Source organism: Gouania willdenowi, chromosome 19, assembly GCF_900634775.1.
Source record: "Gouania willdenowi chromosome 19, fGouWil2.1, whole genome shotgun sequence".
In the NCBI taxonomy this organism is placed as follows: domain Eukaryota; kingdom Metazoa; phylum Chordata; class Actinopteri; order Blenniiformes; family Gobiesocidae; genus Gouania; species Gouania willdenowi.
In genome coordinates this window covers 18886569-18899854 of record NC_041062.1, presented here as the reverse complement: position 1 = coordinate 18899854, position 13286 = coordinate 18886569, and the positions used below count along the sequence as shown (strand labels likewise).

The 13286-nt window shown below is 39.1% G+C and overlaps 1 protein-coding gene across 1 annotated transcript in view; it reads left to right on the top strand.

Annotated features, from left to right (window-relative positions):
- The window catches only part of shisa9a (shisa family member 9a), a 101506-nt gene extending 89082 nt beyond the window's left edge, over positions 1-12424 (top strand). Inside the window, exon 4 of the mRNA XM_028476380.1 lies at positions 8582-12424. Coding sequence (XP_028332181.1) covers positions 8582-9444 — 863 coding nt within the window. The 3' untranslated portion in view covers positions 9445-12424. The remainder of the gene's footprint in view (positions 1-8581) is intronic.
- The last annotated feature ends 862 nt before the right edge of the window (positions 12425-13286 follow it).

The window sequence follows — 13286 nt, the reverse complement described above, 5'->3', positions numbered from 1 at the left end:
TTGAAGGAATGAGCTGAAAGTGAACAGACAGCTGCACATGTTAAAGGTTGAATGGTTGAAATAAGCTGAACAGCCTAAGTTCTAATTTGAAGGTTTAAAATGTTGAAATGTGGATGGAAAAATGAAAAGATAAAAAGTTGAACAGTTTAAAAAGTTGAAAAGATAGAAAAAATCTACATAGCAGAATGTGTAGAAATGATTTTGAAAATGCAGAGTAGTAGGAGTAAGATGGAAGAATAATAACCAGAACAAAGTTTAAGGATAACATTAATTATTTTCAAAAACCTGGAAATTTCTTGCAAATTATCCCACAGAATTCTGGCAAATTTCCAGAAAAATTGTTGTAAAGTCAAATAATTTTTTGACCAATTACTTAACATTCGAGATTTTGTTTGAATTTGTGCTTTTTCCTTCACAAAGTCACACTTTTCCATTTAATCTGGCCTTCTTGATGTCAAACTGGGCCATATGTGGCCCTTGAACAAAATTAGTTTGACACCCCTGAATTACAGTGAATAACGACAAGCGAGCCTGATGATGTGCTAGTGGTCAGAGGGGGTGCTATGATTGGTCCCTGAGCCATGGGGGAGGAGCCACTGGTTCCAGTCCCCTGCTCTACAACATTCAGACAACACGAGTGTGAGAGATGACGTTTTAACTTTGAATCAGACACAAATATTTCTTTTTAAAACTCAACTTGTAAAGATTTTGTGTAAAAGTGAAACACGGAGCTAAAGTGGGTTGTCTGGTGCTTCATCTTCAAGTGAAACAAGTTTTTCGGGAACATTTTAGAATTGAACAGTTAATAATTGATGACAGCAGTACAATGTGAGATGAAGTGTTATCACCCAGAGACTAAAAGTTTAAAAGGCATCAGCTTTAACTTGACTTTGTTCACAGTTTGTCCACCACATACACATAGTAAGACTTTATAAAACTTTAAGTCAACTCTCCTCAGCTAAAGATAATACAGTGTAATTCACAGAGGAATTTAGATGTTCATGTAGGCCAATAAATCCTCTTCATTCCACTGCTGGAAGATGGCTACAAGCTTTACAACTTAGCAGAGCTGTATTCTTTCCTGCTGAGCAATTGTATTTTTATATATATATATATATATTTTACCCTTTTCCTGAGGCCACTACTTCCTGAATATGGCTACAAGAACACCCTGCAAGTTTGGGAAAGTAGAAGTTAGCAATGAGCTAACTAATGACTCCATTGATGGCAATATACATGTATTCTTGTTTTTTTTTGTTTCTTCTTCATATTTTTAAATGTCCCTTCGGGTTTTTACAGATACAGATGAATTTGTGCCTTTTATTCGTAACAATGATGGGAAGACAATTACAACAGGAAGAGCTTTTACTGAATTAAATTCATGTACCATTGTTTCACATCAGTATCTCACAGGAGATAAATCGCTTGATAAACAAAAGGTATAGACTCTGACAATGAAATCAAGAGGAAAAATCTAGGGGATTTTACCTCTAGTGCACCCATTTTAATTCACATACACTCGACTCTCTCCATAGATTTAATATTTATTATCATTTTCAAGTCCTTTTGTTTGTATGGACTTTTTTTTAATCATGAGAACCTCAGCAGGAATAAAACTAAATATGCAGTATTTCCAAAAATGTGGGCAAAAGTTAAATATTTTTGATGAAAATATTACAGCCTTGACCGTGTCATTAATTAATAGCAGAATTGAATTGAAGGCATTATTATTTTTTGGCACAAGGATAGTTTTAAAAAATTAAATAAAATACACTTGTACATCTTGTAGATTTTGCAAGATAAGAAAACCAGGCCTTTCATTAAAATTTCCCTAAAACTTTATGCAATGGTCTCTGGTTGGCAGGGGCGTCCTTACATCTAAAACATATATTCCCATCATTTTGAAGGTAGCTTTGAGGCTTAGCTCTATTAGGTATTAATTGAAAAAGCATTATGATATGTCATGATTACAGTATATGAAAAATATGTGGTTACAATGGGAGTCATTGAGGCAAATTTGGTCACGAAGTTACCAACTCTCATTATGACGCATGTATCATTTTCTACACACTTGCAGTACACGAAGGCCAACTAAAAATGAAAAAAACAATAGTGGCAAAATGTCATGAAACTAGCCTTAAAAATGAACGTAATATTGAGAGGCAAACAAATAAAGACACTTAAAATGTCACTTTTTGTCACAAAAAATGCTCCGAGGGTTAAATGACATTACTTTGTTCCTTTTTGCAATAATCATTACATGGTCTGACAACACACCAACTGTAAATATTGCATCTCTTTGTGTATTTCAGTCTGTTTTCTTTCTCTTTCCATTCCCACTTATACCCCATGCCTCCGTTTTGGTCCTTTAACCATTAACGTCGACTTTCATTTGTCTATTTTACTAATTCTCCTCCTCCTCAATCCCATCCATCCACCCACCCATCCATCCATCCATTCATCCATCCATCCATCCATTTTCTAACCGGTCTGCTCCTTTTTTCAGGCTCGCCTTCTCAATCCCACTCTTCCATATTTCTTATTCTCCCCTTTCTCTCCATCATATTTGCTGCTCCTTAGCATCACCTTTATCATCCACCTTGCTTTTCTCCTCATGTTTCCTTCTCTTTTTCCTTTCTTCCTCTCCTAGATACACATTCGCTCTCCTATTGTTTCCTCTCCCTTCCCAATTCATCCTGCTTCATCTCACCCCCTTAAAGAATCTTCTAATCTTAATTGTCCCCTATAGCATATCCTAATACATGCGCTCTTGTGGTTGAAGGAAGGGTCTCTTCTCCTCGGGGGCTTCCTCTTGATTGACAGATTTCTATACCACAAGAGCGATTCCAGGCGGCACCAATGAAATGATTGGAAACCTGTCCAATGATATGCAGTATAGATGAAGCTAGAACTTGAACCGAGTCACTAAAGAATGCCTAATGTTTCAACATTCTTAGTTTTACCCATTTATCTAATTGACTGTCACTTTCCCAATGGTCTACAAATGAAGTGATAGGTCACACTTCTGTCAATCAATAGCTGTATCCACTGTCTCCGTGCATTTTTTTTCTCTATGGTCACTCTTGAATTCCAACAGCAAAAACCAGCTAATAAAGGTCCCTGGATACAGGTCTCGCCCAAATCGAGATTCAGGCTTCTGCAAGTACAAATGGCCAATTATGGTACCCGTCGAATGCACAAATGCACTGATACATCCGAGAAATGCCATAAGCCCCAAGGAAAAGCCTCACAGTATTACTCTACATTTTTCAACAAATAACCTGCAAGTAATTGGGCATAGACTTTCAGATTTTGCCTAAAGTATTTTTCTAGTCATGCTTTTCTTGTTTCATAATATATTCTTCCCAAAACCACTAATAATGCTGGAATGAAGGGTTTGAAGATGAAATTGGTTATATGTAGTGATATCTTACAGACAAATGGATGGATTTCCTTTTAAGGCTTGAGATTTTTTTTTTTTTTAAAAAAGCTAAAAAAAAAAAAGTGTTACAGCACATTATATTTTTATTGATAATACAAGTGTTATCAACGTGTAGTATGATCTGATTAGTCAAATAACATCACTGTTTGGGATTATTCTTCAATTCTGTAAATGGTTTACATAAATTCTCAAAGAGTTGAAGTTAATGCTGTTTGAATTGCTAGTAACAGTGTTACTATTGTTTAGTGTCAAAATAATAAAATAAATGTTCTATTACCCATTTTTTTGTATGGAAAAAAACAAACAAACAAACTCCTTTTTGTTTTTTGGGTTAACATGACAAGTCTGAATCAGTCTTTCCCAAAGCTGCGATTATAAATAAAACAAGTTCTACTTAAATTATAGCACGAGATAACAAAAATGTAAAATGAGATAATGAAAATGGCACGTCAAAGAACGATTTAAAAACCGCGTGATTTATGAAGCGTTCGTATTTGACCAATCCCAGCGTACAAATGATCGGGTGTTGATAAATCCAGCTGAATTCGATTGTCATTAACATGTTGCGCCCTTCCATCTTCCTGGTTCAGAGGCCCCGCCCACTGAGGTCAAACAAACACTGGCACGAAGAGTGTGAAAACTGCACTTAAAGGTGTAGTTTTGCAGAATTCCTATGTTTGCAGCGTTTTGCTGTTTGCTGCACGTTTGCATCTGTCAGCCACCATATAAAGGAGCTTATAGGTGACGTCTGCCCCCCTGTGTGCGCTGCATACATCTTCACAGCAGAGATCCTTAAGAGACACACGAAAATATGCCATTTATATCAGCATCAGTTGTCCGCATGCTTTAGGCAAGAGATAACACACAAAAAATATTCACCTATACTACATCATATTACTGACAAAGTTTAAGGTATACTATACTTTACATTTTAAAAGCATGAATGATACACAGCAGCGTTCCCCCGGTTCAATACAGAGCAGAAGCAGAAGCAGTGTAGAAGGAAAAACCAAATAAGTGATATCAGTAATAAAGTGGGCTTTTTGGTAATTCAAGTAATTTGATTTAATGTCTTGTAATAATCCATTTAGATCTGTTCTGAATGTGTGTCCGCTTATGCTTAAATGACAGCTGAGGTTAGTTTATTACTTTATATTCAGCCTCAATCATATTAGGCTGTACGCAAATCCACTTGCGTACACGAGGTCAGATCTGATCGTAGCGTACGCTCACGTCAGAATTGACAAACACCATATAAAGTTTGTGTGAATATGGTCGAACGCACGTCGTCCACTCAGTTCTGAATGAACGAACGGTTGATAAAGTGGGCCAATAATAAATCAGTACTATAAAGAGTAATTTCATTTCTATACCGGTCTAAATGTTAACATGTATCTTTTATTATTTCAGCATAGAGCCAAACAGTAAGGCTAATGATCCCTGTTATCATAATGACCACTCCTTGGATTCACATTGAAGTTATTTTCCCCCATGCACTCTTTGATTTCTACCAAACCGAACCATTGCAAAGTGTTTTTGTATCCAGCACTTTTCTACCTTCCTGAAAAAGGTGTTAAAAATTCAACTTGAGGCCAAGGTATTCAGTCGACCTGCAAAGATTTGCATTGATATGCCACTTCAGAGAACTAATACGGAGGACTTTTCATGATGCGTATCTGAGCTGGCCTCAGTGGGATGTGGAATCTCTCAGGCAGAGGCATGCAGAGCATACGCCGAGTAACCGACTCGCGCACACAGCTTGATGTGTGCAGTGTCACACTGACAAGCATCAGATTGATTCACCTGTCGCCTGAGCAAGTTTGATCCTCGAGGGTGTTCCAGCAGGGACTCAGTGGGAGAGAGGAGGTGATCCCCTCCAACACTCATTCACAACCAATACCTCCCTTTCTCCTGTTGCTACATATTCACATGATTGTACACTTATTTCTCTCACGTTTGTGTTGCAGTGAGCTCAATTTATAGTTACAGACTCAGTGAGTGTAGTGACTTTGAGGAAGGAGCCTTTGAGGAATGTTCAGCTGTGAACACCAGTCAGAGAGTATAAAAATGGTCCGTAACACTTTACTTGGTTTCATACATAAAGCTGACATTACGCTGTCATTATCTGTCATTAGCATGAATAAGGTGTCATTAAGTGTCATTAAGGGCTCTATTCTCCCATGCGTGTAAGTCCAAAAAGGCGCTGTTTTTGGCTGCGCGCTATTCCCCCCCTGTACATAAGTCAGTTGCTGCGCGCCTTAATCCCAGTTATGCACTGTGGGTGGAGCAGCCCTGAAATGTGGGTGTTCTCGTTCAAATCTGCCCTCACGTGCATTCTCCAGTGTGCGGAAGTCCTTTTCCTCTTACGCGCCCCGATAAGGCAGTTATTATGTTGGGCTTTATATTCCTTCCAAGTTCTTGAAATACAGTATTTGGGGATTTGTTTTGGGGTTCACATAAAATTAGAAGGAGGGCCACCAGTTGCCTATGTCTGAGTTAGAGTAACGAAGGTCTTATTTCGTAGTTTATTTTACAGTACAGTATATACTAGATAATAGACTGATTGACAGAAGGAAGAGGCATATGTGAATTACATAACCTGCCAACTGTACGGTTAAAAAACCACCTAAACAAGAATGAGTTTGAGTATGCATGCACCACACACATTTCAGAACAATTTTAGTTTAACTGAATATACTGTATATAATGATGTTCTGTTGTAATCCGTCACAGTAAATGTAATACAATCAGTTGTTACTCCTTACAGGTTCATTTATTTGTGGAAAAAGACACATACACATACACACGCTGCAAATTCCCATCGTTATTATTTCATTTAAATATTTTAAATACCAATATTTATAGATCACAGAACCATATTCTCTTTCCATCATTTATAACTTTTTCTTTACGTTCCACACTTCAGCCTAAGTGAAAAGCAGAAAACACACACAGAGGTCAGGTCACACCTTGTGACAGACTATTGCAAATACGATGTTCAACTAATTAATTCACACATTGGCTGTGAAAGGAGATGAAGAACAGAAAGGAAGAAAAAAAACAAAGACAGCAGAAGGAAGATCAAAGCTCTTGGTGGTTTGAACAGAGATCATCTCACTGTGGAAGCCTTCTGACAGTCAGCAGAACCTTCAGTAGCATTTACACAGCTGTGTCTTGAGAAAACTTGGAACTGGAACTTGGAACTGGAATAATACTCATGGGAACTAAAATAAGTTGTTTTTTGTTGGTAACAGTGGCATAGTCTAAGTATTTAGATAGAGAAGATGAGGAAGGATATGCTAGTTTGCTATTTCCTTGTTATTGTTTTGTCTAATATATAACAAATAAATCATTATAGACCATTACCTTTCTTCACCAACTGTGGTGTTATGCCATATTATCAAATCATATGAGCATAGGTGAGGGTTCCTACCCTCACCTATGCTCATATGATTTGGGTAATGACCGAAAGGACAAGATCGCGGATACAGGCGGCCAAAGTGAGTTTCCTTCACAGGGTGGCTGGGCGCACCCTTGGAGATAGGGTGAGAAGCTCAGTCACTCAGGAGGAGCTCGGAGTAGAGTCGCTCCTCCTTCACGTCGAAAGGAGCCAGCTGAGGTGGCTCGGGCATCTGTTTCGGACGCCTCCTGGTCGCCTTTCTCGGGCGTTGTTTCAGGCATGTCCTATTGGGAAGAGGCCTCGTGGAAGGCCCAGGACACGCTGGAGGGACTATGTCTCTGAGCTGGCTTGGTGTCGCCTCGGGGTCCCCCCAAAACGGCTGGAGGAGGTGTGCGTGGATCGGGAGGTCTGGGCATCTCTGCTGAGACTGCTGCCTCCGTGACCCAGGCCCCGGATAAAGTGGAAGAAAATGGATGGATGGATGGATTAAATCACATAAATGAAGAATAATGCATTTAGAAAAACTGCTGGTATGGTTTAACCCAGTGTTTCTCAAATGGGGGTACGCAATGACAATACAGGGGGTACATGAGAGGGAGAGAAAGCAGAAAATGAACAAATAAAGTGTCAGTCTTGGTCCCACCCCAGGCGTGATATGACCGGAAATGATCAAAACTATAGAAAAAACTCTATTCAGGAGCCACTACATCATCGTTTTTCAACCTTGAGGTTGGGACCCCATTGTTTTTTGATTAAAACAACATATAATCTTCAACAACTGTATTTCTGTACTTTCATTGTGTGAATCCAGTTCAAATAAATCGCAGTAAAAATAAATAAATATCTGAGCTATGAGCTAAAAAGTGTCTTTGGGTTCGCCAGAGATTCTTGATGTTAAAATTAGGTCAGAATCCAAAATAGGTTGGGAACCACTGCACTAAATAAATACTGTTTAATTTCACTTATTTACAAAATGAGATTCTTTAAAATGTGTGTCATCACTTATCATTCAATTATTATGCTGTATGATTGTTTTTAAATAGTTTTCTTAGCAAAATGTTGTAGTCGCACAAAGGGGGTACTTGGGTTCAGAAATAAGAGAAAGGGGGTACTTGAGCCCAAAAAGTTTGAGAACCACTGGTTTAACCTATTGAAGTAACATCAGGGAACGTCTTCGACTTTTGGCTAACCAAAACACACCAAGGTTATCAGACAGTGAACCAAGTTACTGTACAGAACTAAGAATATGGAAGCTAACTTTGATATTAACTGCACCTTTAATTATAGGGATTACCAATTAAGAATTCCATTTCAAAAGATTTCAACATAATTTTGCAACAAAACATGCACAGCAGCAGACATTTCTTGACTCTCTAAAGACAAGGTGAAGACATTCTTTTCATTTATTTTGAATGTACTTCCACTTTGGCTCCACAGGCCTCTGCAAGCAGGCATATTTCTGTAGCCCTTTATGATTGGTCAGTTAGAAGACTGACTAAGAAAGTGAAAAACCAACTCAAAAATTCTTAATTGAGTTTCATAGGTTGTGCGATTTAAAAGAAATTATACATTTCTAGTCTATTGTTCTTTGGACATTTTCTTGTTCATGTGATTCTTTTTTAATAAATGAAATTGTAAATAACTCCTTTCCTTTTCTGCATTAAGACAAAAAACTCAAAGCTAAATTGCTGAGGATTCAACTCCTTCAATCCTGTTTCTGTCTCTTTGTCTTCTTTCAGCTGCCAAGTATAACGGAGATCTCTACAGCAAGCGGCGACTGATGGTTGAGCTGCCTACAAAAGGTGGCCTTCCTCTTCAGCCTTTGGGCAACTCCAGGCCCTCCATGGTCAACATGTCCTCTATGACTCACCCAATGACTACAAACCCAACAGTTTCAAACCCAATGACTGCAATTCCCATGAATCCCACCATCACCCAGATGAATTCACTGACCCCAATGACGTCTGCAATACCCATGACCTCTTTGACACCCATGACATCACATAATCACATGACCTCCATGACTCCCATGACATCATTGGGTCCACTCACCCCAGAACCTGTGGCCACCTATGTCACTGAGATGCCCAGAATCTCCTCTGTCTCAACTCTCCCAACAGATCGACACATAGGTGTAGGGGTTGGGGGACTCAAGCAAAATGGCCAGAGACTCAAAGGCAGTCATAGTCATATTGCTCACAGTTCTCACAGCTCCCACGCCCATGCTCATAGTATGGCCCACAGTAGCAAGCCCCCAGGAGCCACCTCTTTGGCACACATGACAGGGACCATGCCAGGTGGCACATCACTGGGCATGTTCAGGGCTGCTGAAGCAGCCATTGGCCTTAGCTCTGCCACAATGGGCCGCCCCGTGGCATACAGCTCCAACACTATTGCAGCAGGGCAAGGGGGTTTAGGGCTGAAGGGCTGGGATGGGACAGAGACGGTGGGTCGGAGGAAGAGCTACGGGCACAAGAGGCCGCAGTGCACCGTGTTGGAGCCCAACCAACTCCATGGCACTAGAGGTCAAAGTCACAGTCAACACTTCCTTCCCACACAGCCCTACTTCGTGACCAACAGCAAGACAGAGGTGACTGTGTAGGAAAGAAAATATGTGTGGGAAAGGATCCCAAAAGAGTCCTGGCATACAAGGAGACATTCGAGCCTGGTGTGTTCAAAGGTGCAGGTCTATACACGTGTTTTTGTGAAGGAGCTGAACTTCATTGCAGTACTGTGTTTGATTGGTCCTCCTCTCAATGAGTTCACCTTTGGAATCATTCAAGAGTCCGTTGTTGTAGAGAGAATGGCGACCATTTGGTAACACCTGCAACCAGCAAGTGCTTACAGGGCTGGGATGTGTGTGTCTTTGTGGTGATATCAGTGTGTTGAACAATGACCATCAACTATTTCTGTCAAGGAAGAAAACTGCTGATAGTGAATTTAAGAACATTCACAAATCAAACACAGTAAGCAATATAAAGGACCAAGCGGGAAGTGGGAAAACCTTTTGGGAAAAATTTATACAATTTTTCTCTCATACCTTTGAAGAAGAGTTGTATCTGTGTCTCTGTGATGGCTATCCCAAACTCCTGAGAGCTTTGAAGCACACCCACACGCACACACATCAAGACACACACAGAAGGCCACTGAGCTTTTAGACTGTAGACATGCAGTTTTCTATTGTGGCTCTTCAGACGCGCCTTTAGGTGCTGAGCAATTTAAGGTTGTCCTTTTTAACAAGACTCCAGCAGTGAGAAAGGAGGGAGTCACTTAGGCATTGTTTTACTGATTTTATCTGTGTGCTGACTGCTGGCCCAGAGGAAGAATGAGGAGGCGTGGCATCTTCTGCTTCTAGCAAGATCTTATTTGGAATTTCCAACTCAACTACACACTTTTTATACAAATAGATTGCAGGATCAACATGGGGCTATTGATTAAGAACTGTAATGTTTGATACGTTAGACAACGAGATGGCATCATTGCTTCCTACTGCACAGAAGTCAAACTTTACCATTTGCTGCTGTATACCATGGGCGACATACTGTAATTTGGGACAAGGTCTTCACAGTGTAGGTGTAGCTGCAGTTTTCTGATGAAACCTAAAAAAATAGAATTTTACCCAAAATATCTATTACCACTATTCACTTGACATGTTAGTGCTCATTAGGTATGCAACAATTCTTAATAATATATTGAACCGTTTGGTACGGCATCCACGGTTCAATACTGATGGTTTTTACGGTTTGGTGTATAGGCTCTGCGCTTCTCTGTCTCTCTAAGCACGCAATCACAACGCGCTAAAATATAACAACAAAGGTATCTACGGTACTTTTAGCATGGTTAGCATGGTTAGCAGTGAGCAGCAGCTACGGCAGCAAGGAAGCACCGCAATCTTTAAAGAGTAACTAAACCCCTGCTTTCTGCTGACCTGCCACTAAGAGGGAAATTCAAAAAATGCCTTGATTATGGGCGTTACTGCTGTAGCAGTAAGACACGCCCACTCTGTCAGCCCACACCGCTGTGCACAGAAACAGACGGTAATACACACACACATAGCGAGTTCATAAGCTGAAATTTGTCACTACTTCTACAGGCACACACAATCACGATGTGAAACTCACACTCAGCCTTACAGACACCACTCAGGGCCCTGCTCCACCACCACCCCGTGCACATAGAGAGACGGACACGTATGTCCACTCACATGCAGTAGACGGGTAAGACGGGAATACGCACACTATGTGATTGAAAATACACACATAGCTTGATGAATCCTTTGATTAGCGCGGAATCCGTTCTTTATAGAAGCACTGAGTCAAAAACAACACCGTGGGAACACACGGAGCATTAGACTTCCTTAGTTACACTGTCAGTCAATACACAGTGAGGGCTGTGATTGGAGGAAACCCTCTCCCTTCTCTCAAATTTTATAGGAGAGGCGGGGCCAACAGTAAAAGTGATGACGCAGGGGTTTCAAGAGCTTACCGTTTAACCAATAGCAAAATTCAGTTGTAATAGCTGGCGTTCAACCCTTAGTGGCCAGTATGACGGACATTTTACAGCTAAATACGCAAAATTTAAATACTTTTACTAAAATGAGAAGAGGTGCGACTAGGATCAATCCACAGCACTACTTCATACCCAAATAAATATGTATTCAGCAGAAAAAAGTTGGTTTTGGTTGTACTTACTCTTTAATGTGGAAACATTTTACTTTCATTGTCCAGTCTAATGACATGGAAGAGAAAACATTGTTTTCAGTCCGTAGAGATGTGGGCTTCCATCATCTTTTAAATATGCTTGGTCCACGTTACAAAATAAATGACCAGTTTAAGTTTATTACAGCTTTATTTATGGGAAATAATTAATTTTTGTTTATTTGTTTTATTATTGTAATGAGTATTTACCCAATTTGTATATGGGCTGCCAGGGTTAAGCACTTGTCCTTTGGAAGTGTTATTTAACTTTATAAGTATTTTATTAAGTTTTGTTTATGTAATATCATATACATTACAACATACATAGGAATGCGTATGAATTTAGTTTTGCTTCAAAGTAAAATAAAACAGTTTGAAATAAACGTTAAATGTACCTAAAACACCTAACAGTAGAAACACTTAAACGGACAGAATCGTGAACCGAGGTACGTATTGAACCGTGGGCTGACTGTATTGTTGCATCCCTAGTGCTCACAGTGCTATGCCGGACATATAACGTATACATCAGATATGACGGAAGCCTTTCAAAGTGAAAACTGGTGCCATTTTGGGGTCAGTATCGCAGCACAGGCCACACGTGAATGTGTAAAAAACAAACAGAAGAAAGTGAAGAGAAACCGCGTCGATTTAACGCGTTCCCGACGCCACTGGTAATCATTGCATAACGTTAGGTTTGTTTGATAAGAACAGACGTGAACAATAGGAAAGGATGATGTGAAAAGGACATCTTGTGGTTTGACGAGAGATTATGTGCCAGACTAACTGTGAAGCAACTTCACACCAGGTTGCCAGGCAACAAACTGTTGAACACTTCCTCTGAAAAAAAAAATAAAAGTGTATTAAAAAAAAAAAAAAAAAAAAAAACAGCTTATCTGTTAGCAAGGGCCTTCATCATAACAAATAAAGACAAACATATTTGAATCAAAAACTCTCGTAAACAGCGCTGCTTTGACCAACCGAATGTTATTTCTGAAAAAAGAAGACAGAAAAGACATATTCATAACAAGATAAAAAGAAGAGTATCCAGGTCACATGACCCACATTAAGCTAATTAATGCCTGAAAAAGAGAGGAAATCTTTCTTCCATTTAGATTTCCTCGAATGTATTCACTTGTTTACTTACTTAAAATCGTTATATAATGGCAGCCAGCTATACCTGCCTGTTTGTAGCAGATCTTAATAATTGGAGTACGTTTTAAAAATATGATTGGTTGCACAATCGACACACAAACAGGTAATGAGTGGCGGCAATGGCGTTAAAAGCTAATAAACAGATAGGGATGACATCTGTGTGTAGAAAACAAAATGACTTGATGCCAAAAACAGGAGGAAAAACATTTGGAAACACTTTTTTGAAGTTTTATACATAAAGGCTAACGTTACGCTGTCATGATTATGACATGACACCTGTTATTATCATGAATGAGGTGTCATGAAGGCTGATAAATAAAGTGCTATCATTTTAGTATTGAATAACCTATGTAATGTTTATTTTTACTGAAACATTGTGACCATTGGTTTTAAGCATGTGTATGATCAGTAGTATGTTACATATATAATATAAAAAATATTTTTCACATATATATATGAAATTTTTTTGTAAAATATGACATAATTCTTACATTTTACAAGTGTTAAATGTTATACAATTAGTTAAAAGTTGTTTGTTGCTAGTAAAATAGGAGAATGATTTTCCATGAAATGTAATGAAAATGAAACAATTGCA